Source organism: Oncorhynchus masou, chromosome 24 (assembly GCF_036934945.1).
Source record: "Oncorhynchus masou masou isolate Uvic2021 chromosome 24, UVic_Omas_1.1, whole genome shotgun sequence".
In the NCBI taxonomy this organism is placed as follows: domain Eukaryota; kingdom Metazoa; phylum Chordata; class Actinopteri; order Salmoniformes; family Salmonidae; genus Oncorhynchus; species Oncorhynchus masou.
This window is the reverse complement of record NC_088235.1, coordinates 64,508,793-64,534,058: the sequence shown is the minus strand read 5'-3', so window position 1 is coordinate 64,534,058 and position 25,266 is coordinate 64,508,793. Positions and strand designations below refer to the sequence as shown.

At 44.2% G+C, this 25,266-nt stretch overlaps 2 protein-coding genes across 4 annotated transcripts in view; both read right to left on the bottom strand.

Annotated features, from left to right (window-relative positions):
- LOC135512476 (sorbin and SH3 domain-containing protein 1) overlaps positions 1-12,099 on the bottom strand; it is a 72,080-nt gene extending 59,981 nt beyond the window's left edge. Inside the window, exon 1 of one of the 2 annotated variants that reach the window (XM_064934544.1) lies at positions 11,855-12,099. The gene's annotated coding sequence lies outside the window, so the exon portion shown is untranslated. The remainder of the gene's footprint in view (positions 1-11,854) is intronic. The other variant, XM_064934541.1, reaches the window with a different exon arrangement.
- Positions 12,100-23,994: 11,895 nt separating this feature from the next.
- The window catches only part of pik3ap1 (phosphoinositide-3-kinase adaptor protein 1), a 29,730-nt gene continuing 28,458 nt past the window's right edge, over positions 23,995-25,266 (bottom strand). For both annotated transcript variants that reach the window (XM_064934539.1, XM_064934540.1), the window contains exon 17: positions 23,995-24,756. In XM_064934539.1, coding sequence (XP_064790611.1) covers positions 24,642-24,756 — 115 coding nt within the window. In that variant the 3' untranslated portion in view covers positions 23,995-24,641. The remainder of the gene's footprint in view (positions 24,757-25,266) is intronic.

The window sequence follows — 25,266 nt, the reverse complement described above, 5'->3', positions numbered from 1 at the left end:
TTGCTGGATCAAAACCCTGAGCTGACAAGGTCAAAATCTGTCGTTCTGAGCAAAGCAGTTAACCCACTATTCTCCGGGTGCCGAAGATGTGGATGTTGATTAAGGCACCTCTCTGATTCAGAGGGGTTGGGTTAAATGTGGTAGACACATTGTTGACTAGGTATCCCCCTTTCCCAATGGTTTGTTTTCCTTGTTTTTCCATCACCACTTGCAGAGCCAGCGAGAGGGTGACTAGAATTCAATCCCCAAACAATAAATTGTCTATTCACTTTCTTGTTTACTCGCTTGCATTGGTGGGCTTCTCTTTGTGCACACCGACCTTGAAAAGCATAAAGCTTCAAGCAGCACAATCCACTTTGGCCAATGGGAGCAGATGGAGAAAAGGGGGAGGGAGAAGGTTGCTAAGCAACAAGCAGTCACGGGATGGAAACAGAAACCTTTCTGGTGTCTCTGGCAGAAATCGGCTTGCCCAAAGACCCATCAGTTATTTAGAATAAACAGAATGTTGTGAACTTTTGCTTAGACCATGGTGTTAAACCATTGGTCTATATTGGTTAGCTGCTAGCTTTTCTCATAGGCCAACCTGGCCAAATTAGCCATGATGCTGAGGATGGCCAGCTGAGCAGGTAATTATATCCGGTAACAAAATAATGAATTCCCTGTCAGAGACCTTAAACTGTAGAGCCACCATCCAATCACATTTGGTCAGCAGGTCAATTTGTCCACCAGAAGTAGATTGTCAAACCATCCAATTGGTTGGTTGAATTTTTGTGCCAATATATTTTTGCATGATGCTTCCTTGACTTGGCTACTGATTTCATACAAAATTCCAAAGGGTTGTCACAACTTCTCGTTGTTCGGGCAGCGTTCGGCGGGCGACGTCACCGGTCTTCTAGCCATCGCCAATCCACCTTTCATTTTCCATTTGTTTTGTCTTGTTTTCCCACACACCTGGTTTACATTTCCCTCATTACTTGTTGTGTATTTAACCCTCTGTTCCTCCCATGTCTGTGTGTGAAATTGTTTGTTGTAAGTGCTTGTGCACATTTTGACTGGTGCATGACGGGTTTTGTACCCATATTTTGTTATTCTGGATGCCGTTAGTTTTGATAATTAAACTGCTCCGGTTATTACCCAGTTCTGCTCTCCGGCGTCTAACTTCCCTGCCACCAGTTACGCACCCCTTACAAGGGTTTTCGGTACATTAAAATCTGTAATATATGATGTTACACCAAGTCGTGGCTGAACGATGACATGATTAACATACAGCTGGATGGTTTTAAGCTTTTCGGCAGGATAGAACAGCAGCCTCTGATAAGACAAGGGGAGGCGGCCTATGCATATTTGTAAACAACAGCTGGTGCACAAAATCTACGGAAGTTTTGAGGTTTTGCTTGCCTGAGGTAGAGTATATCATGATAAGCTGTAGACTACACAATTTACCAAGAGAGTTCACATCTATATTTTTCATAGCTGTCTATGTACCACTGCAGACTGATGCTGGCATTAAGACAGCACTCAATGAGCTATATGCGGCCATAAGCAAACAGGAAAATGCTCATCCAGAGGCGGCACTCCGAGAGGCCGGGGACTTTAATGCAGGAAACTCAAATCAATTTTACCTAATCAGCATGTTAAATGTGCAACCAGAGGGAAAAAACTCTAGACCACCTTTACTCCTCACACAGAGGCGCATACAAAACTCTCCCTCGCCTTCCATTTGGCAAATCTGACCATAATTGCATCCTCCTAATTCCTGTTTACAAGCAAAAACTAAAGCAGGAAGCAGTGACTTGGTCAATAAGAAAGTGGTCAGATGAAGCAGATGCTAAGCTACAGGACTGTTTTGCTAACACAGACTGGAATATGTTCCGGGATTCTTCTGATGGCATTGAGGAGTACACCACAACAGTCACTGGCTTCATCATTAAGTGCATCGATGACGTCGTCCCCACAGTGACTGTACGTACATACCCCAACCAGAAGCCATGGGTTACAGGCAACATCCTCACTGAGCTAAAGGGTAGAGCTGCCGCTCTCAAGAAGCAGGACTCCAACCCAGAAGCCTATAAGAAATCCAGCTATAGCCTCTGACAAACTATCAAACAGGCAAAGCATCAATACAGGACTAAGATTGAATCTTACTACACCGGCTCCGATGCTCGTCGGATGTGGCTGGGCTTTGAAACTACTACAGACTACAAAGGGAAGCACAGCCACGAGCTGCCCAGTGACACAAACCTACCAGACGAGCTAAATTATTTCTATGCTCACTTCGCGACAAGTAACACTGAAACATGCATGAGAGCACCAGCCGTTCCAGACGACTGTGTGATCACGCTCTCGGTAGCCGATGTAAACAAAACCTTTAAACAGGTCAACATTCACAAAGCCGCTGAGCCAGACGGATTATCAGGGCATGTATTCAAAGCATGCGCGGACCAACTGTCAAGTGTCTTCACTGATATTTTCATTCTCTCCTTGATCGAGTCTGCAACACCTACATGTTTCAAGCAGACCACCATAGTCCCTGTGCCCAAGGACGTGAACGTAACCTGCCTAAATGATTACCACCGCATGGCACTTACGTCAGTAGCCATGAAGTGCTTTGAAAGGCTGGTCATGGCTCACATCAACAGCATCCTCCTGGACACGCTAGACCCACTCCAATTCGCATACTGCCCCCAACAGATCCACAGATGATGCAATCTCAATCGCACTCCCTTTCACACCTGGACAAAAGGAACACCTATGTGAGAATGTTGTTCATTGGCTACAGCTCAGCGTTCAACACCATAGTGCCCACAAAGCTCATCACTAAGCTAAGTACTCTGGGACTAAACACCTCCCTCTGCAACTGGATCCTGGATTTCCTGACGTGCCGCCCCTAGGTGGTAAGAGTAGGCAACAACACATCTGCCACGAGGATCCTTAACACTGGGGCCCCTCAGGGGTGTGTACTTAGTCCCCTCCTGTATTACCTGTTCACCCACAACTGCGTGGCCATTCAAGACTCCAACACCATCATTAAGTTTGCTGACGACACAACAGTGGTCACCGACAACGATGAGACGGCCTATAGGGAGGAGGTCAGAGAACTGGAAGTGTGGTGCCAGGACAACAACCTCTCCCTCAATGTGAGCAAGACAAAGGACCTGATCGTGGACTACGGGAAAAGGTGGTCCGAACAGAGCCTCATTAACATCGACGGGGCTGTAGTTGAGCGGGTCGAGAGTTTCAAGTTGCTTGGTGTCCACATCTACAACGAACTATCATGGTCCAAACATACCAAGACAGTCGTGAAGAGGGCATGACAAAACCTTCTCTCCCTCAAGAGACTGAAAAGATTTGGCATGGGCCCCCAGATCCTCAAAAGGTTCTACAGCTGCACCATCGAGAGCATTCTGACCGGTTGCGTCACTGCATGACCGTAAGGCGCTACAGAGTGTAGTGCGAACAGCCCAGTACATCACTGGGGCCAAGCTTCCTTCCATCCAGGACCTATGTAATAGGCAGTGAGGAAAGCCCATAAAATTGTCAATAAAACTCCAGTCACCCAAGTTATAGACTGTATTATCTGCTATCGCACGGCAAGCAGTACCGGACTGCCAAGTCTAGGACCAAAAGGCTCCTCGACAGCTTCTACCCCCAAGCCATTAGACGGCTGACCAATTCATAAAAATCACCACCGGACAATTTACATTGACCCCCCCTCTCTTGTACACTGCTGCTACTCGCTGTTTGTTTGTTACCTATGCATAGTCACTTCGCCCCTACCTACATGTACAGATTACCTCAACTAGCCTGTACCCCTGCAAACTGTCTTGGTACCGGTGCCCCCTGTATATAGCCTCGTTATTGTTATTATTATTGTATTACTTTGTATTATTACTTTTTATTTTAGCCTACTTGGTAAATATTTTCTTCTTCTTGAACTGCACTGTTGGTTAAGGGCTTGCAAGTAAGCATTTCACTGTAACGGGTTTCTTCCATCTCCTCCTCTGACAAAGAGGTGGAACAAGGATCGGACCAAAATGCAGCGTGGTTAGTTAACTCTTGATACTCCCCATCCCGGATCCGGGATCGTGAATAAAGCCTCAGGCTCATTAGCATAACGCAACGTTAACGATTTCTGAAAATCGCAAATAAAATGAAAATAATGCGCCTGCTCTCAAGCTTAGCCTTTTCTTAACAAACTGTCATCTCAGAATTTCAAAATATGCTTTTGAACCATAGCAAATCACTAATTTGTGTAAGAGTATTGCAAGCTAGCTTAGCATTTTGAGTAGCATTTAGCACACAACATTTTCACAAAAACCAGATAACCAAATAAATAAAATCATTTACCTTTGAAGAGCTTCGGATGTTTTCAATGAGGAGACTCTCAGTTACATAGCAAATGTTCAGTTTTTCCTGAAAGAATCTTTGTGTAGGAGAAATCGCTCCGTTTTGTACATCACATTTGGCTACCGAAACGAATCGAAAATTCAGTCACCAAAACGTCAAACTTTTTCCGAATTAACTCCATAATATCGACCGAAACATGGCCAACGTTGTTTAGAATCAATCCTCAAGGTGTTTTTTCACATATCTCTTCATTGATATGCAGTTCGTGGAAGCCTGCTTTCCCCTCAGAATCGCATGGAAAAATACCAGCAGCTGAAAAAGACGCACCAATTTCGATGGAGGACACCGGGCGGACACCTGGAAAATGTAGTCTCTTATGGTCAATCTTCCAATGATATGCCTACAAATACGTCACAATGCTGCAGACACCTTGGGGAAACGACAGAAAGGGCAGGCTCATTCCTCTCGCATTCGCAGCCATATAAGGAGACAATGGAAAACGGAGCCTCAAAAATCCTGCTGGTTTCCTGGTTGCCGTTTCATCTTGGTTTTGCCTGTAGCTCCCGTTCTAGGGCACCCACAGACAATATCTTTGCAGTTCTGGAAAATTCAGAGTGTTTTCTTTCCAAAGCTATCAATTATATGCATAGTCGAGCATCTTTTTGTGACAAAATATCTTGTTTAAAACGGGAACGTTTTTCATCCAAAAATGAAATAGCGCCCCCAGAGTTTCAAGAGGTTAAATACATCTTTAATAAAGATGAAATACGAAAAAATACAAAACAACAAACGTCGAAAACCAAAACATCCCTGACTGGTGCAACAAACACAGAGACAGGAACAATCACCCACAAACACACAGTGAAACCCAGGCTACCTAAATATGGTTCCCAATCAGAGACAACGATAATCACCTGACTCTGATTGAGAAACGCCTCAGGCAGCCATAGACTAATCTATACACCCCACACAACCCTAAGACGAAACACACTACAAATAAACCCATGTCACACCCTGGCCTGACCCAATAAATGAAGATAACATAATAAATATAGACCAGGGCGTGACATTCACGGTAAAGTCTACACTTGTTGTATTCGGCGCATATTTAAGTGAGTCAGGCTGTTGCTGAGTGAGTGAGTTGTGGGGAGGGCCGGAGGGGTGTGTGTGTTCAGAGAGAAGCATGCAGCTCAGTCCAATATTGGCATGAGTCATGTGAGTGAGCAGAGACAGAGCAGCATGCGCACGCTGTGACAACTTTTTACCAGTTGTAGGTAGGCTATTTAACTTGTAATTATGCAGGAGTGGAAATTTAAAATGGAAGTTATGTGCTTCTGTTATGGGGAAAAGTCCTCAATAAAACTGACATTAAATGTGGATAATGATACATTTGCATCTGTTGGCCATCAAATGTATATGCCATTGTAGGCTCCAATAAATATGTTGAAATTACTATATCACTGGAGCCTACCTGTAGCTGGCAAACAGATTTAATAAATAGCCTATAACTTCAGTGTATTGTTGTTTTAGCCTTGTGTTATTCTGCCATTATTAATGGCCATGTTTAGTTATTTAAATTGCCGATCAGTTGCACGCATTAGATTGACGGTAACAGTCAGTCAGATTTGGCTACAGGTATTTATTTATTTTTATAAACACTGGCTGCTGTTGACAAGAATATTCAGTTCATATACATATTATTAATGTTTAATTCAGTGATTGAAATTGCGACCCCGTCCTCGGTAGCCTATTCCAGCAGGATATTTGAAAACACAAGCACTTCTTACCTCAAAATTGCTAAGCTAAGCTATTCATGTTGAAATCATTTGTAAGTATATTTGAACTAAGCAAGCTGCTAAATTGTTCAGTTTACATCTTGCCTACATCTTGCCCAGGCTACTGTAGCCTATCAAGGGCTATAAGCTACCTGCATCTACAGTAAAACTGTTTTCCCTTTGTCTTTATGGGGTATTGTGTGTAGATTGATGAGGATTTTTATTTATTTAATACATTTTAGAATACGGCTGTAATGTGGAAAATGTCAAGGGTTCTGAATACTTTCTGAATGCACTATCTAAGCAAGACATGGCAAAGTTGAATTACAATCATAAACCCAGATTTTATTCTGTAGCCTATGCCTACTGAAATGACCATTAAATCTTGCAAATGGTCTTAACATCTGGCACATAATAACAGCACAATTGCCAGAAAATAGCCTAGCATTCGTTTTTTTGTCCAAGTGTTTCTTGCGCAGAGATTTCAAGATCCTCTGTCCAACTTTCATCACTCAAACTCTCCTGGTGGATTTATCTATAGTTATGCACATGTTCAAAAGGGATTTATTTACAATTATGAACCGGGTTTGAGCCCTGAACGCTGATTGGCTGAAAGCAGTGGTATATCAGACCATATACCATGGGTATGACCAAAAAAACTTTTTACTGTTCTAATTATGTTGGTAACCAGTTTATAATAGCAATAAGGCACCCCAGGGTTTGTGGTATATTGCCAAAATACCACGGTGAATTGTGAATTGCTGTATCCAGGCACTCTGTGTTGTGTAATGCTAAAAGACAGCCCTTAGACTATATACCATACCCCCTCATGCCTTATTGCTTAATCATAGTAGTCAGACAAGTTAAATCAACATCCATTGATAGAAAATGATCTGGTGAGTTTAATAAGAGCAAACTATATTTTCTCTTGCAACATATTCAAATGTGTTGATTACATCATGTCATAGTTCGCAATAATAATAATCTTGATGAAAACCGAACTTTGCTTCTAATGTCGTTAGTTAATTGTATAAATTTGGCAACTCTTCTCTTGCTGTGGAAAAAAATGTGGGCAAATTTTCAGGCCAGGTTTTCAGTGGTCATTGCTATAGAAAGTTTAGCTAGACCTGGCAACCCTGTTTATGTGGAAGTGTTTTTTTGTATTTTTTTTACCTTTATTTAACAAGGCAAGTTAGAACAAATTCTTATTTACAGTGACGGCCTACCAAAAGGCAAAAGGCCTCAATCGGGGACAGGGGCTGGGATTGAAAATAAAATAGAAATAATGGACAAAACATACATGACAACAAGAGAGACAACACTACATAAAAAGAGACCTAAGACAACAACACATGACAACACAGCATGGTAGCAACACAACATGACAACAACATGGTAGCAACACAACATGGCAGCAGTACAACATGGTAGCAGCACAAAACATGGTACAAACATTATTGGGCACAGACAACAGCACAAAGGGCAAGAAGGTAGAGACAACAATACACCACGCAAAACAGCCACAACTGTCAGTAAGAGTGTCCACGATAGTCTCGGAATGGAGAGATAAAACTGTCCATTTTGAGTTTTTGTTGCAACTCGTTCCAGTTGCTAGCTGCAGCGAACTGAAAAGACGAGCGACCCAGGGATGTGTTTGCTTTGGGGACCTTTAACAGAATGTGACCGGCAGAAGGGGTGTTGTATGTGGAGGATGAGGGCTGCAATAGATATCTCAAATAGAGGGGCCTAAGAGGGTTTTATAAATAAGCATCAACCAGTGGGTCATGCGACAGGTATACATACAGAGATGACCAGTTTACAGTATGGAGTGCAGTGATGTGTCCTATAGGGCCATTTTTTTGTACCTTTATTTAACCAGGTAGGCCAGTTGAGAACAAGTTCTCATTTACAACTGCGACCTGACCAAGATAAAGCAAAGCAGTGCGACAAAAAAAAACACGGAGTTACACATGGGATAAACAAACGTACAGTCAATAACACAATAGAATCAGACTGTTAAACACAAGGCCATCAGACTGTTAAACAGCCACCACTAACATTGAGTGGCTGCTGCCAACACACTGACACTGACTCAACTCCAGCCACTTTAATAATGGGAATTGATGGGAAATTATGTAAATATATCACTAGCCACTTTAAATAATGCTACCTTATATAATGTTACTTACCCTACATTATTCATCTCATATGCATATGTATATACTGTACTCTATATCATCGACTGCATCCTTATGTAATACATGTATCACTAGCCACTTTAACTATGCCACTTTGTTTACATACTCATCTCATATGTATATACTGTACTCGATACCATCTACTGTATCTTGCCTAAGCTGCTCTGTACCATCACTCATTCATATATCCTTATGTACATATTCTTTATCCCCTTACACTGTGTATAAGGCAGTAGTTTAGGAATTGTTAGTTAGATTACTTGTTGGGTATTACTGCATTGTCGGAACTAGAAGCACAAGCATTTCGCTACACTCGCATTAACATCTGCTAACCATGTGTATGTGACAAATAAAATTTGATTTGATTTATTTGATTTAGAAACATTTGTATACAGTGTGTGCAAATGAAGTAAGGAGGTAAGGCAATAAATAGGCCAATAGTGGCAAAGTAATTACAATTTAGCTATTTACACTGGAGTGATATATGTGCAGATGAGGATGTACAAGTAGAAATACGGGTGTGCAAAAGAGCAGAAAAACAAAAACAAATATTGGGATGATGTAGGTAGTTGGTTGAATGGCCTATTTACAGATGGGCTGTGTACAGCTGCAGCGATTGGTAAGCTGCTCTGACAGCTGATGCTTAAATTTAGTGAGGGAGATACAAGTCTCCAACTTCAGTGATTTTTGCAATTCGTTCCAGTGATAGGCAGCAGAGAACTGGAAGGAAAGGTGGCCAAAGGAGATGTTGGCTTTGGGGATGACCAGTGAAATATACCTGCTGGAGCGCGTGCTACAGGTGGGTGTTGCTATAGTGACCAGTGAGCTGAGATAAGGTGGGGCTTTACCTCGCAAAGACTTATAGATGACTTGGAGCCAGTGGGTTTGGCGGTGAATATGTAGCGAAGACCAGCCAACGAGAGCATACAGGTCGCAGTGGTGGGTAGTATATAGGGCTTTGGTGACAAAACGTATGGCACTGTGATAGACTGCTTCCAATTTGCTGAGTAGAGTGTCGAAGGCTATTTTGTAAATGACATCACCGAAGTCAAGGATCGGTAGGATAGTCAGTTTTACGAGGGTATGTTGGCAGCATGAGTGAAGGATGCTTTGTTGCAAAATAGGAAGCCAAATCTAGATTTAACTTTAGATTGGAGATGCTTAATGTGAGTCAGGAAGGAGAGTTTACAGTATAGCCAGATACCTAGGTATTAATAGTTGTCCACATATTCTAAGTCAGAACCATCCAGAGTAGTGATGCTAGTCGCGCGGGTGGGTGCGGGCAGTGATTGGTTGAAGAGCATGCATTTCATTTCACTAGCATTTAAGAGCAGTTGGAGGCCACGGAAGGAGTGTTGTATGGCGTTGAAGCTTGTTTGGAGGTTTGTTAACACAGTGTCCAAAGAAGGGCCAGATGTATACAGAACGTCTGCATAGAGGAGGATCAAAGAATCACCCGCAGCAAGAGCGACACCATTGATGTATACAGAGAAAAGAGTCGGCCCGAGAATTGAACCCTGTGACATCCCCATAGAGACTGCCAGAGGTCCGGACAACAGGCTCTCCTATTTGACACACTGAACTCTGTCTGATAAGTAGTTAGTGAACCAGGCAAGGCAGTCATTAGAGACACCAAGGTTGTCGAGTCAGCCGATAAGAATATGTTGATTGACAGAGTCGAAAGCCTTGGCCAGGTCGATGAAGACGGTTGCACAGTACTGTCTTTTATTGATGGCGGTTATGATATTGTTTAGGACCGTGAGCGTGGCTGAAGTGCACCCGTGACCATCTCGGAAACCAGATTGCATAGCAGAGAAGGTACAGTGGGATTCTAAATGGTCGGTGATCTGTTTGTTCACTTGGCTTTCGAAGACTTGGTGGCGGATAATTTTAGGAAAAGAGGGTCCAGATTGTTTAGCCCAGCTGATTTGTAGGGATCCACATTTTGCAGCTCTTTCAGAACATCAGCTGTCTAGATTTGGGTGAAGGAGAAGTGTGTGTGTGGGGGGGGGGGGTTGCAGGGTGGGGTGCAGAGCTGTTGGCCAGGGTTGGGGTAGCCAGATGGAAAGCATGGCCAGCCATAGAGAAATGCTTATTGAAATTCTCAATAATCGTGGATTGTTGGCAAATCTGATGGCCGAATGGTAAAGAACATCTAGCTACTCGAGAGCACCCTTGCCTGCCAATCTATAAATTACATTCAGGTCACATGCACTTAATCAGGAAGCTAGCCCTCAGGCCGATTTGTCAAACAACTGTCTGAACATGGAGGTAACCATTCAGTGTGTCATAACTATTGTACATTCAGTCCCTATGGGTCATTCAGTTGCTTTCATGTCTATACGTGACATGAGGGTTTGTGCAGACAATCAATAATAGCATAATCTATAGCATTTGTCCAGAGGTTGTCGTTCGCTGACCATGAGGGGTCTATTGTTTGTTTCTTATTTAGCTCATACAGTGAGTTGGTTATACAGTAATCATATTTGTGTCCAACTGCAGAGCACAGTATGGAAGGTTGAGACAGTAGTATCTTATTCATTGTGTCATTTTTACACATACAGACTAATTACAGAGAGAACTGGGTTGAAATATAGTGTACAGGGGAATGCAATTTACTAGAATGGACATTAGGCATGCAAGAGATAAGAATGGGAGTTTCAGAGCTCAGACTAATTTTTTCCTTCGCTCACACAGCCTATTCACACTCACATTTTGAGATGAATGCTAGTTTGTAATTAGACAACTATCCATCCACCCACATGTCATTATACTGTACGGTACCTTTTGTACAGTAGCCACAAATCAAGTTAAATGGGGTTACCTATCAGTGCCGCATAATATGCATTACATTATGCCCATACATACCACTGATGTTATTCATGTACTTACCTACATACTATGTTGCCATATGTTGTTTCTACTATAATGAAAACCGCTACAATATTCTGAACCATTTAAGAGGAAACTAAGAAAGAGTTTCCTCTTAGAGTGATGCTGTTCAATGTGCAGTAGGCCAATAGTAGACTATTGTCTTTTTGTAACCAGATAGATAAAACATGCAAAGAGCGTTCCATGACAATAATAAACGTTACGTTATTTCGTTCCATGATTTGGAATACTTAATTTTACAAAACTATAGACTAGTGTCTAGTCTAGTGCGACACAAGGATGAGCAGCGGTCGTGTGTATGGTTGCAGATATCAAATGGATGTGTCTTTACTGCAGTATAGCTTCAACACAACGACTGTACTGCCGTCTGAAGACAAAGTCCCAGGCGCTTTTGGTCCCACTTGGAGTCCAATAAAAGCCCACCAATGTAGGTAATAGGCTAATATTAGAATTACAATCAAACACTCGAGACATTACCGCAAGTCCCTCGTGCCACAGAATCAAACACAAATGTGTCAGTGCATTTGTTGCCAAGGGGGCGAAATTATACAACATGGGCATGATGCAAATTGGCTTTTGTAGGCTATTTACAGTATCTGACGTGCAAATAAAGTAAGATACAATAAAATGGCAAACGTTTACCTTTGTTGCAATCCAGTGCTGTTTGTCAAATATCGCTCCCACACACGGCAAAGAGGTATGTGCTACAATGTACAGTCAGGACAGTGAGCTACACAGCACCCACCAATCACCCCGACAACGCACTGTACCTCACTCCTTGCTCATAGGCTACATGCGTTTTTCCCTCCTTGAGGACAGGCAAAGGGAAGGAGGTGGCTTCAGGACTCATTGTCATATAATGGGATATCTTCAAAACTCTTACACATTTATGATTCTTATAATATTGATGGATCATTTAATTAAATACATTATTGTCAAATAGGAAATTCATGTAAGATTCAATTAATGCATTTGATCAATTGCAGCGTATGAGGTGGTTGTTCGTTTGGTGAAGTTCAATTGTATTTCTGACCACTGTGCATAGTGACTCAGCAACAGGTGCAAATGTCAGAAATTAATACACCATAAGAGTAGCCTATTGGATCTGTCTTGGGCTTGTCAGTAAAAGCTACATATGGTACTTGCTGTATGAAATACACATAAATGTAAGCGAACAATAATGTGTTGTGCTGTGCAGGTTGACAATGACACTAAACATCAAAGCAACAGACAATGTATATATTATAAAATATGGAAGTAATTAAATATTTTGAAATATAGCCCAGCATGCCAAACATCAGCAAACAAAAGTGTATCTCATGTACAGAGTGCCACCAAGTGGCTGATATTGTACCATACAGTATGTACAGTGTGCAGTGTAAAACGCTTGTCTAGGAAATGAATGTTCATATCCATGTCTTGCAGTACACACCAAACATTAACGCAACCAGTAGCGACCCGTCATGCTGGGCAGGTGGGATTCTGTTTTGAGCCCCACCTTTCTAGATTAAAAAAAATAATAATAATAAAGCCGAAAACAAACATGGTCTCTTTTTTGCTTTCTTGAGTAAGGCAGCTCCAAAATGTAGGTGTTACAGCCTAGCTCAGTGCTTTCTGTGGTGGTGGGGCAGCCATCGGAAAATATTGAGCGTAGGGGTTGGTAATGTTCTCTAGTTCTCTAGATAAAAGGAAGTCAAATTAAGTTATATCTACAGCAACATTGATTGGACTCATCATGTCAACGTCATACTTTCAAAATCATCATGAATCACGTTGACAATCTACTGGCAATTCATTTTTAATACTTGTCATATGAAGATAAATAATAAAGATAAATTATAATTAAAACGTACCGGTTGTCATGGTTTTCTTGAGTTGAAGGAGAGGCGGACCAAAACGCGGCGTGGTTTGTGTTCATCTTGTTATTTAATTAAAGAAAGTACTGAACACGGAATACAAAAGTACGAAAGTGCCATGCGAGTGTGGGCATCGAGCCAGGGCGTCTGGTGCCTGCTCAGCGTGTCTGGTCGCCGGTACGCAGTTTTGGTCCAGGGTATCCTGCTCCGGCTCTGCGTACTGTGTCTCCGGGGCGCTGGGAGTGTGCAGTGCGTCCTATGCCTGCGCTCCTACAGTGCTTACCCACAGCCCGGTTCAACCTGTGCCTGCACTCTGGAGGGTCTGGGCTAGAGTAGTGATCCAGCCTGGAGGAGGGGTGCCAAGGCTGAGCACCAGAGCTCCAGTGCTCCCCCACAGCCCGGTCCTTCAGGTGCCTCCTCCTAACACCAAGCCTCCTGGAGGTCTCCCCAGCCTGGTGGGTCCTGTGGCAGCCCCACGCACCAGGCTGTCTCTCTGTCTCCTCCCTACAGGTGCTCCTGCCTGTCCGGCGCTACCGGAGTCTCCCGCCTGTCTGGTGCTGCCGGAGTCTCCCACCTATCCGGCGCTGCCGAGCGCCGGAGTCTCCCGCCTGTCTGGCGCTGCTGGAGCCCCTCTGTCCTGAGCTGCCCCTCTGTCCCGAGCTGCCCCTCTGTCCTGAGCTGCCCCTCTGTCCAGTAGGGTCATTTAGAAGGGTTGCCATGGTTAGGAAGCCACGGAGGCGGACAATTAGGCGGACCAAGACTATGGTGAAGTGGGGTCCACATCCCGCGCCAGAGCCGCCTCCGCGGACAGACGCCCACCGGAGTCCGCACCTTGGGGGGGGGTACTGTCATGTTCTGACCTTTATTTCCTTTGTTTTGTATTTATTTAGTATGGTCAGGGCGTGAGTTGGGTGGGCAGTCCATGTTTGTTTTTCTATGATTTGGGGATTTGTATGTTTCGGCCTGGTATGGTTCTCAATCAGAGGCAGGTGTCATTAGTTGTCTCTGATAGAGAATCATACTTAGGTAGCCTGGGTTTGTTTGTGGGTGATTGTCTATGTTGATTGCTTGTTTCAGCACAGTTCTCATTAGCTTCACAGTTGTTATTTTGTTTATTGTTTTTGTGTAGTGTTTCAGTGTTCAGTGTTTTCTTTATTAAAATTCATGATGAACACATACCACGCCGCATTTTGGTCCTCCGATCCTTCTCGCCTCTCCTCTTCAGATGAAGAGGAGGACGACCGTGACACCGGTGCTCTTCGGCCATTGGACATCAACATTATGCAACAAGTTGGAAATTGCAAACTCAACAATGAGTGGTTTGGAAGAAATCATTGGCTAACTGCAAGCATTGCAAAGCAATCACTAGCCTGCTATTCAGTGTAGTGGGTGTGTGGTCCCAAGTCTGGGTTTAATGGTCTCTTTTCCAAGCTTAAAAGGGTAAACATTCAACATTGGCCATGGTGTCAATCCAGCATGACTTCTGCCGAGCTCAAAACAACTGGAAACTCAGAATTGGAAATCTAATTACAGTGAGTTCAAGACAACTGGGAACTCTGGAAAAAAACTAGCTTCGACTGGGAAAATATGTTTTGAACGGTCATCCAAATAGGAATTGCAAGTTTGGAACTCGGGCCTCTTTCTAGCTCCGACCTGAAGATCCCTGAGGTCATCATGATTCAACCTTGTTTTTTTCCGAGTTCCCAGTTATCTTGAAAGCACCATAAATGCAGAGAATGCCAGACTTTAATGACCAAGTCTGATGACAAAATGTTCCCATGAAGGACCGCAGCACCACCTTCCTGTTCAAGTGAGCACAGGACTACAAGGTGAGTCCAAACACGTATTGTATGCTGCTGCATAAATGATGTAATATGCCAGGGAGATATGTATACTGTAGCTAAGAAAGTAATATTAAACGTATGTTGTGTAGTAAGCTGTTAGTAACCCATGTTACTAATTTCGCCTGCTGTTCTGACTTGATGGTGCACATGTAGCCTATAGCCTGTTTAAGAGAAATGTAATCATTGAATATTGTTAGAACTTTCATGTGCCTATTTTATTGAACAAATAGTTATATTGACCACGTCCATCCTACCTCGCTCGTTAATGTCTTAATCAAAATTACGGATTGCCTCTTATCCAGTCGTCGTTCCCATATGCCATAGTTTGCATATCTCAATTGTCAGTAGAAACCACATTTGTTTAAGCAAGTCAGCCATACCAGCTATGTTTTTTGTAAAGGCAGTAAATGAGGCTGAAGGAACTGTTTTGCTGCCAGACAAGGCTCCGCTGATAGCCAGGTGTAGCAGTGGTAAGGTGTTGGGACAGCTTTATGTAGACCCTAACAGTTTGTGGGCACCGTTTGTCAGCGTTATAGTGCAATTAATGAATTGTTTAGTGTTGGGTTGTGGGTTTGCTGGCATGCATCTAAAAAAAACAACGTTTTTTGACACACCAAGATTTACACGCTAAAATCGGTACTGAACTCAACACATTTATTTTAAAACAGATTACATGAATGTTTAAAATTTGCACTTGTAAAATCAAACTTCATCGTGTGATCGGTTGTATAATACAGTAGTACGCATGCACAAGCTTGATAAACAAACACAATCTTTATTTGATCACTTTGTTGAAAACCCTTTACAATTCTAACGCATGCAGTTATTACAAGATCCATGTACAGTATCAATGGTAGGGTTGGGGTCGGTTAGAATTCAAGTCAGTCAATTCTGAAAATGATTGAAATCAAAAATTCTAAACAATGAAAAACTTTTGAAATGAATAGCTTCTTTTTATTTTATTAAGAAGTCATTAAAAATGTTTTCCCTTTTTGAAATGACATTTCTACAGGCCCATATCTCAGCAGTTCACCTAAAAAGTGTGTTTTGTTGATGTTTGAATCCAAGATTGGCCATTTAAATTGGAATTTCAGTTTACTTCCTGAATTGACTGACTTGATGATCATGTTCTATGTGCTTCTGTTCTACACACTCAAACCTTTATGTATGCTAATGTTCATGTAAATCAGCGATCATCAACTAGATTTACTGAGCAGGGGGCCGGAACATAGTTCCACATCATTTATAGACTGCAAATTGACCACAAGAAGCCCAAACAGATGTAATAATTGACTAAAACATAATCATTTCTAACATGTGTACACGATCACATACGGTATATTTCTCTACTATGCATGGGAATAATTTGGAACAGATTTCAGCAGAGATGTGCGTCAGCGTGTTCTCCGGGGTATGGGAGGGGGAAAGGTGGTCCTCTGAGTTGGTGTTTTAGGAAGTGCTCGAGAGGGGCATGATGTGTAACGCTCCAGCAACAAACTCTCTGATGCCCTAAAATGTATAACAGATAACATGGTTGTTACACTTGGCATGACAAATTAAACAGAGACTAAGCAATGCAGAGTGTATTTGTTATGTACTTGAGTGAAGACCCAAAAGCGGTTTTAACAGAAAACAGAGTTCTTTAATGAAAAACAGGAATGGCATAAATCCTCTTCCAACGTTGACAATGGAACAAAAAGAACGTAGTATAGTGCAGGATGCACCTGCCAGGCAGACTCCGACAGGATAGGACAAGGTGGAAGCAAACGAGACGACAGCTTGCTTCTGGCATCAAAAACTCAAACAAGAATCAGACACTGAAAGTAGCAGGAACAGAGAGAGAAATAGAGACCTAATCAGAGGGGAAGAGAGAACAGGTGTGAAAGAGTGAACGAGCTAGTTAGGGGAGATGTAGAACAGCTGAAGAATGAGAGACAGAGAAGGTAACCTAAAAAGACCAGCAGAGAGAGACAGAGTGAAGAGAAAGGACAGGAACAGACATAACAAGACATGACAGTACCCCCCCACTCACCGAGCGCCTCCTGGCGCACTCGAGGAGGAAACCTGGCGGCAACGGAGGAAATCATCGATCAGCGAACGGTCCAGCACGTCCCGAGAGGGAACCCAACTCCTCTCCTCAGGACCGTACCCCTCCCAATCCACAAGGTACTGATGACCACGGCCCCGAGGACGCATGTCCAAAATCTTACGAACCCTGTAGATGGGTGCGCCCTCGACAAGGATGGGGGGAGGGACGAGCGGGGGCGCGAAGAACGGGCTTAACACAGGAGACATGGAAGACCGGGTGAACGCGACGAAGATAGCGCGGGAGAAGAAGTCGCACTGCGACAGGATTAATGACCTGGGAAATACGGAACGGACCAATGAACCGCGGGGCCAACTTGCGAGAAGCTGTCTTAAGGGGAAGGTTCTGAGTGGAGAGCCATACTCTCTGACCGCAACAATATCTAGGACTCTTGGTCCTACGCTTATTAGCGGCCCTCACAGTCTGCACCCTATTACGGCAAAGTGCCGACCTGACCCCCTTCCAGGTGCGCTCGCAACGCTGGACAAAAGCCTGAGCGGAGGGGACGCAGGACTCGGCGAGCTGAGATGAGAACAGCGGAGGCTGGTACCCGAGGCTACTCTGAAAAGGAGATAGACCGGTAGCAGACGAGGGAAGCGAGTTGTGGGCGTACTCTGCCCAGGGGAGCTGTTCTGACCAAGACGCAGGGTTACGAAAAGAAAGACTGCGTAAAATGCGACCAACAGTCTGATTGGCCCGTTCGGCTTGACCGTTAGACTGGGGATGAAAGCCGGACGAGAGACTGACGGAAGCCCCAATCAAACGGCAAAACTCCCTCCAAAATTGAGACGTGAACTGCGGGCCTCTGTCGGAAACGACGTCAGACGGAAGGCCATGAATTCGGAAAACATTCTCGATAATGATCTGAGCCGTCTCCTTAGCAGAAGGGAGCTTAGCGAGAGGAATGAAATGAGCCGCCTTAGAGAATCTATCGACAACCGTAAGAATAACTGTCTTCCCCGCTGATGAAGGCAGTCCGGTGATGAAATCTAAAGCGATGTGAGACCACGGTCGAGAGGGAATGGGAAGCGGTCTGAGACGGCCGGCAGGAGGAGAGTTCCCAGATTTAGTCTGCGCGCAGACCGAACAAGCGGCGACAAATCGACACGCGTCACGTTCCCGAGTGGGCCACCAGAAACGCTGGCGAATGGAAGCGAGCGTACCCGAACGCCGGGGTGGCCGGCTAACTTGGCAGAGTGGGCCCACTGAAGAACGGCCGGACGAGTAGGAACGGGAACGAACAGAAGGTTCCTAGGACAAGCTCGCGGCGACGGAGTGTGAGCGAGTGCTTGCTTTACCTGCCTCTCAATTCCCCAGACAGTCAACCCGACAACACGCCCTTCAGGGAGAATCCCCTCGGGGTCGGTGGAGACCTCAGAAGAACTGAAGAGACGAGATAAAGCATCAGGCTTGGTGTTCTTTGAGCCCGGACGATAAGAAATAACAAACTCGAAACGAGCGAAAAACAGAGCCCAACGAGCCTGACGCGCATTAAGTCGTTTGGCTGAACGGATGTACTCAAGGTTCCTATGGTCAGTCCAAACGACAAAAGGAACGGTCGCCCCTCCAACCACTGTCGCCATTCGCCTAGGGCTAAGCGGATGGCGAGCAGTTCGCGATTACCAACATCATAGTTACGTTCTGACGGCGATAAGCGATGAGAGAAAAACGCGCAAGGATGGACCTTGCCGTCAGAGAGAGAGCGCTGAGAAAGAATGGCTCCCGCCCCACCTCTGACGCGTCAACCTCAACAACAAACTGACTAGAGATGTCAGGTGTAACAAGAATAGGTGCGGATGTAAAACGATTCTTAAGAAGATCAAAAGCTCCCTGGGCGGAAACGGACCACTTAAAGCACGTCTTAACAGAAGTAAGGGCTGTGAGGGGAGCTGCCACCTGACCGAAATTACGGATGAAACGACGATAGAAATTAGCGAAGCCCAGAAAGCGCTGCAGCTCGACGCGTGACTTAGGAACGGGCCAATCAATGACAGCCTGGACCTTAGCGGGATCCATCTTAATGCCCTCAGCGGAAATAACGGAACCGAGAAAAGGGACAGAGGCGGCATGAAAAGTGCACTTCTCAGCCTTCACATAAAGACAGTTCTCCAAAAGGCGCTGGAGGACGCGTCGCACGTGCTGAACATGAATCGAGAGAGACGGTGAAAAAATCAGGATATCGTCCATGTAAACGAAAACAAAAATGTTCAGCATGTCTCTCAGGACGTCGTTAACTAGTGCCTGAAAGACAGCTGGAGCGTTAACGAGGCCGAAAGGAAGAACCCGGTATTCAAAGTGCCCTAACGGAGTGTTAAACGCCGTCTTCCACTCGTCCCCCTCCCTGATGCGCACGAGATGGTAGGCGTTACGAAGGTCCAATTTGGTGAAAAACCTGGCTCCCTGCAGGATCTCGAAGGCTGAAGACATAAGAGGAAGCGGATAACGATTCTTAACTGTTATGTCATTCAGCCCTCGATAATCCACGCATGGGCGCAGGGACCCGTCCTTCTTCTGAACAAAAAAAAACCCCGCTCCGGCGGGAGAGGAGGAGGAGACTATGGTACCGGCGTCGAGCGAAACCGACAAATAATCCTCGAGAGCCTTACGTTCGGGAGCCGACAGAGAGTATAATCTACCCCGGGGGGGAAGTAGTTCCCGGAAGGAGATCAATACTACAGTCATACGACCGGTGTGGAGGGAGAGAAGTGGCCTTGGAACGACTGAACACCGTGCGCAGATCGTGATACTCCTCCGGCACCCCTGTCAAATCGCCAGGCTCCTCCTGTGAAGAAGAGACAGAGGAAACAGGAGGGATAGCAGACATTAAACAGGTCACATGACAAGAAACATTCCAGGATAGGATAGTATTACTAGACCAATTAATAGAAGGGTTATGGCGCACTAGCCAGGGATGACCCAAAACAACAAGTGTAAAAGGTGAACGAAAAATTAAAAAAGAAATGGTTTCGCTATGATTACCAGAGACAGTGAGGGTTAAAGGCAGCGTCTCACGCTGAATCTTGGGGAGAGAACTACCATCTAAAGCGAACAAGGCCGTTGGCTCCCCTAACTGTCTGAGAGGAATGTCATGTTCCCGAGCCCAGGTCTCGTCCATAAAACAGCCCTCCGCCCCAGAGTCTATCAAGGCACTGCAGGAAGCAGATGAACCGGACCAGCGGAGATGGACCGGAAAGGTAGTGCGTGATCCAGAAGGAGAGGCCTGAGTAGTTGCGCTCACCAGTAGCCCTCCCCTTACTGATGAGCTCTGGCTTTTACTGGACATGAGGTGACAAAATGACCAGCGGAGCCGCAGTAGAGACAGAGGCGATTGGTGATTCTCCGTTCCTTCTCCTTGGCCGAGATGCGGATACCCCCAGCTGCATAGGCTCAGCATCCGAGCCGGCGGGGAGGGTGGCAGTGATGCGGCAGGTGGCAGTGATGTGGAGAGGGGAGCAACGGAGAACGCGAACTCCTTTCCACGTGCTCGGCGACGAAGATCAAACCGTCGCTCTATGCGAATAGCGAGAGCTATTAAGGAGTCCAGACTGGAAGGAACCTCCCTGGAGAGGATCTCATCCTTAACCTCGACGAGGAGACCCTCCAGAAAACGAGCGAGCAAAGCCGGCTCGTTCCAGTCACTAGAGGCAGCGAGAGTGCGAAACTCAATAGAATAATCCGTTATGGATCGATTCCCCTGACATAGGGAAGACAGGGCCCTGGAAGCCTCCTCCCCAAAAACAGAACGGTCAAAAACCCGTATCATCTCCTCCTTAAAGTCCTGAAACTGGTTAATACACTCAGCCCTCGCCTCCCAGATTGCCGTGCCCCACTCACGCGCCCGTCCGGTGAGGAGAGAAATGACGTAGGCGATGCGGGCTGCGCTCCTGGAGTAAGTGTTGGGCTGGAGAGAGAACACCACATCACACTGAGTGAGGAATGAGCGGCACTCAGTGGGCTCCCCTGAGTAACAGGGCGGGTTGTTGATCCTGGGCTCCGGAGACTCGGAAACCCTGGAAGTGGGCGGTGGATCGAGGTGGAGTTGGTGAACCTGTCTTGTGAGGTCGGAGACTTGGACGGCCAGGGTCTCAACGGCATGTCGAGCAGCAGACAATTCCTCCTCGTGTCTGCCTAGCATCGCTCCCTGGATCTCGACGGCGGAGTGAAAAGGGTCCGGAGCCGCTGGGTCCATTCTTGGTCTGATTCTTCTGTTATGTACTTGAGTGAAGACCCAAAAGCGGTTTTAACAGAAAACAGAGTTCTTTAATGAAAAACAGGAATGGCATAAATCCTCTTCCAACGTTGACAATGGAACAAAAAGAACGTAGTATAGTGCAGGATGCACCTGCCAGGCAGACTCCGACAGGATAGGACAAGGTGGAAGCAAACGAGACGACAGCTTGCTTCTGGCATCAAAAACACAAACAAGAATCAGACACTGAAAGTAGCAGGAACAGAGAGAGAAATAGAGACCTAATCAGAGGGGGAAGAGAGAACAGGTGTGAAAGAGTGAACGAGCTAGTTAGGGGAGATGTAGAACAGCTGAAGAATGAGAGACAGAGAAGGTAACCTAAAAAGACCAGCAGAGAGAGACAGAGTGAAGAGAAAGGACAGGAACAGACATAACAAGACATGACAGTATTTGTGTGAGTCACACAGTATTTTCAGTCATAAATGAGTGTGTCTCTCAGGGGAATTATTAAAATAGTCAAGGTGTTGTAGAGGTGTCAGTCTGTAGAGCCCCTTATAGCTGATTGTCTGTTTCACAGTTAGTCCAGTAAGTCTCAGCTCAAAAAGCATTTAAAAAAACAGTCATAATGTCAGCTGCAGTAACTGGACATGTTTTTGTTTTTTTTAACATTTCAACATATAGCCTATGACACAGTTAAACTTACATCTAGGTCATTAAAGACCCACGAGAGCAGTTCTTTGGCAATTAGTAGTGTCGGGTTGTTTTTGTGGTTGGCAGTTTAAAATGCACATCAACTCGGATTACCCAAATAATTTAGTTTGAGATGCAAAAGGAGAATAAATGGTAACACTGCATATGAATACCGTCTTCATAATGCATATTTAACTCCTTATGAGAAATGCATTACAATGGAGAAATTGGGCGCTAATAACTGCTCATAGACATTCAAACTGCATTATGACCAAGGCCATTGTCTTACGTCAGATAGCGCGTCAATTCCGCCTGCACTGATCTGTCTCGTATCTTGCAAAGGGTAATGCGATAGCTCGAATGTAGTTCTGCTACTCCGACTCAATATTCAGGTGATAATAAGGCATTCCACTAGACCACCACAGTCAGAGGCTGGCACTAAGACAGCATTGAATGAGCTGTATTTCCGCCATAAGCAAACAAGAAAACGCTCACCCAGAGGCGGCACTCCTAGTAGGCGGGGACTTTAATACAGGGAAACTTAAATCAGTTTTAACAAATTTCTATCAGCATGTTAAATGTTCAACTTGAGGTAAAATAACTCTGGACCACCTATACGCCACACACAGAGATGTATACAAAGCTCTCCCTCTCCCTCCATTTGGAAAATTTGACCATAATTCCATCCTCCTAATTCCTGTTTACAAGCAAAAACTAAAGCAGGAAGCACCAGTGACTAGATCAATAAAAAGTAGATGCTAAGCTACAGATGAAGCAGATGCTAAGCTACAGGACTGTTTTGCTAGCATGGACTGGAATATGTTCCGGGATTCCTCCAATGGCATTGAGGAGTACATCACATCTGTATTGATGACTTCATCCCCACAGTGACCATAAGTACATACCCCAACCAGAAGCCATGGATTACAGGCAACATCCGCACTGAGCTAAAGGGTAGAGCTGCCACTTTCAAGGAGTGGGACTCTAACCCGGAAGATTATAAGAAATCCCGCTATGCACTCTGAAAAACCATCAAACAGGCAAAGCGTCAATACAGGGCTAAGATCGAGTCATACTACACACCGGCTCTGATGCCCGTCAGATGTGGCAGGGCCTGCAAACCATTACAGACTACAAAGGGAAGCACAGCCGCTAGCTGCTTAGTGACACGAGCCTACAGAATGTGCTAAACTACTTCTACACTAAAGGAACACCTAATGTTCTCTAGTTCTCTAGATAAAAGGAAGTCAAATTAAGTTATATCTACAGCAACATTGATTGGACTCATCATGTCAACGTCATACTTTCAAAATCATCATGAATCACGTTGTGAGCACAGGACTACAAGGTGAGTCCAAACACGTATTGTATGCTGCTGCATAAATGATGTAATATGCCAGGGAGATATGTATACTGTAGCTAAGAAAGTAATATTAAACGTATGTTGTGTAGTAAGCTGTTAGTAACCCATGTTACTAATTTCGCCTGCTGTTCTGACTTGATGGTGCACATGTAGCCTATAGCCTGTTTAAGAGAAATGTAATCATTGAATATTGTTAGAACTTTCATATGCCTATTTTATTGAACAAATAGTTATATTGACTACGTCCATCCTACCTCGCTCATTAATGTCTTAATCAAAATTACGGATTGCCTCTTATCCAATCGTCATTCCCATGTGCCATAGTTTGCACATCTCAATTGTCAGTAGAAACCACATTTGTTTAAGCAAGTCAGCCATACCAGCTATGTTTTTTTAAAGGCAGTAAATGAGGCTGAAGGAACTGTTTTGCTGCCAGACAAGGCTCCGCTGATAGCCAGGTGTAGCAGTGGTAAGGTGTTGGGACAGCTTTATGTAGACCCTAACAGTTTGTGGGCACCGTTTGTCAGCGTTATAGTGCAATTAATGAATTGTTTAGTGTTGGGTTGTGGGTTTGCTGGCATGCATCTAAAAAAAACAACGTTTTTTGACACACCAAGATTTACACGCTAAAATCGCCACTGAACTCAACACATTTATTTTAAAACAGATTACATGAATGTTTAAAATTTGCATTTGTAAAATCAAACTTCATCGTGTGATCAGTTGTATAATACAGTAGTACGCATGCACAAGCTTGATAAACAAACACAATCTTTATTTGATCACTTTGTTGAAAACCCTTTACAATTCTAACGCATGCAGTTATTACAAGATCCATGTACAGTATCAATGGGTCTATGGTAGGGTTGGGGTCAGTTAGAATTCAAGTCAGTCAATTCTGAAAATGATTGAAATCAAAAATTCTAAACAATGAAAAACTTTTGAAATGAATAGCTTCTTTTTATTTTATTAAGATGTCATTAAAAATGTTTTCCCTTTTTGAAATTACATTTCTACAGGCCCATCTCTCAGCGGTTCACCTAAAAAGTGTGTTTTGTTGATGTTTGAATCCAAGATTGGCCATTTAAATTGGAATTTCAGTTTACTTCCTGAATTGACTGACTTGATGATCATGTTCTATGTGCTTCTGTTCTACACACTCAAACCTTTATGTATGCTAATGTTCATGTAAATCAGCGATCATCAACTAGATTTACTGAGCAGGGGGCCGGAACATAGTTCCACATCATTTATAGACTGCAAATTGACCACAAGAAGCCCAAACATATGTAATAATTGACTAAAACATAATCATTTCTAACATGTGTACACGATCACATACGGTATATTTCTCTACTATGCATGGGAATACTTTGGAACAGATTTCAGCAGAGATGTGCGTCACCGTGTTCTCCGGGGTATGGGAGGGGGAAAGGTGGTCCTCTGAGTTGGTGTTTTAGGAAGTGCTCGAGAGGGGCATGATGTGTAACGCTCCAGCAACAAACTCTCTGATGCCCTAAAATGTATAACAGATAACATGGTTGTTACACTTGGCATGACAAATTAAACAGAGACTAAGCAATGCAGAGTGTATTTGTGTGAGTCACACAGTATTTTCAGTCATAAATGAGTGTGTCTCTCAGGGGAATTATTAAAATAGTCAAGGTGTTGTAGAGGTGTCAGTCTGTAGAGCCCCTTATAGCTGATTGTCTGTTTCACAGTTAGTCCAGTAAGTCTCAGCTCAAAAAGCATTTAAAAAAACAGTCATAATGTCAGCTGCAGTAACTGGACGTTTTTTTTTTTTTTTTACATTTCAACATATAGCCTATGACACAGTTAAACTTACATCTAGGTCATTAAAGATATTACTGCATTGTCGGAACTAGAAGCACAAGCATTTCGCTACACTCGCATTAACATCTGCTAACCATGTGTATGTGACAAATAAAATTTGATTTGATTTTTGATTTGATTTGATTTGACCCACGAGAGCAGTTCTTTGGCAATTAGTAGTGTCGGGTTGTTT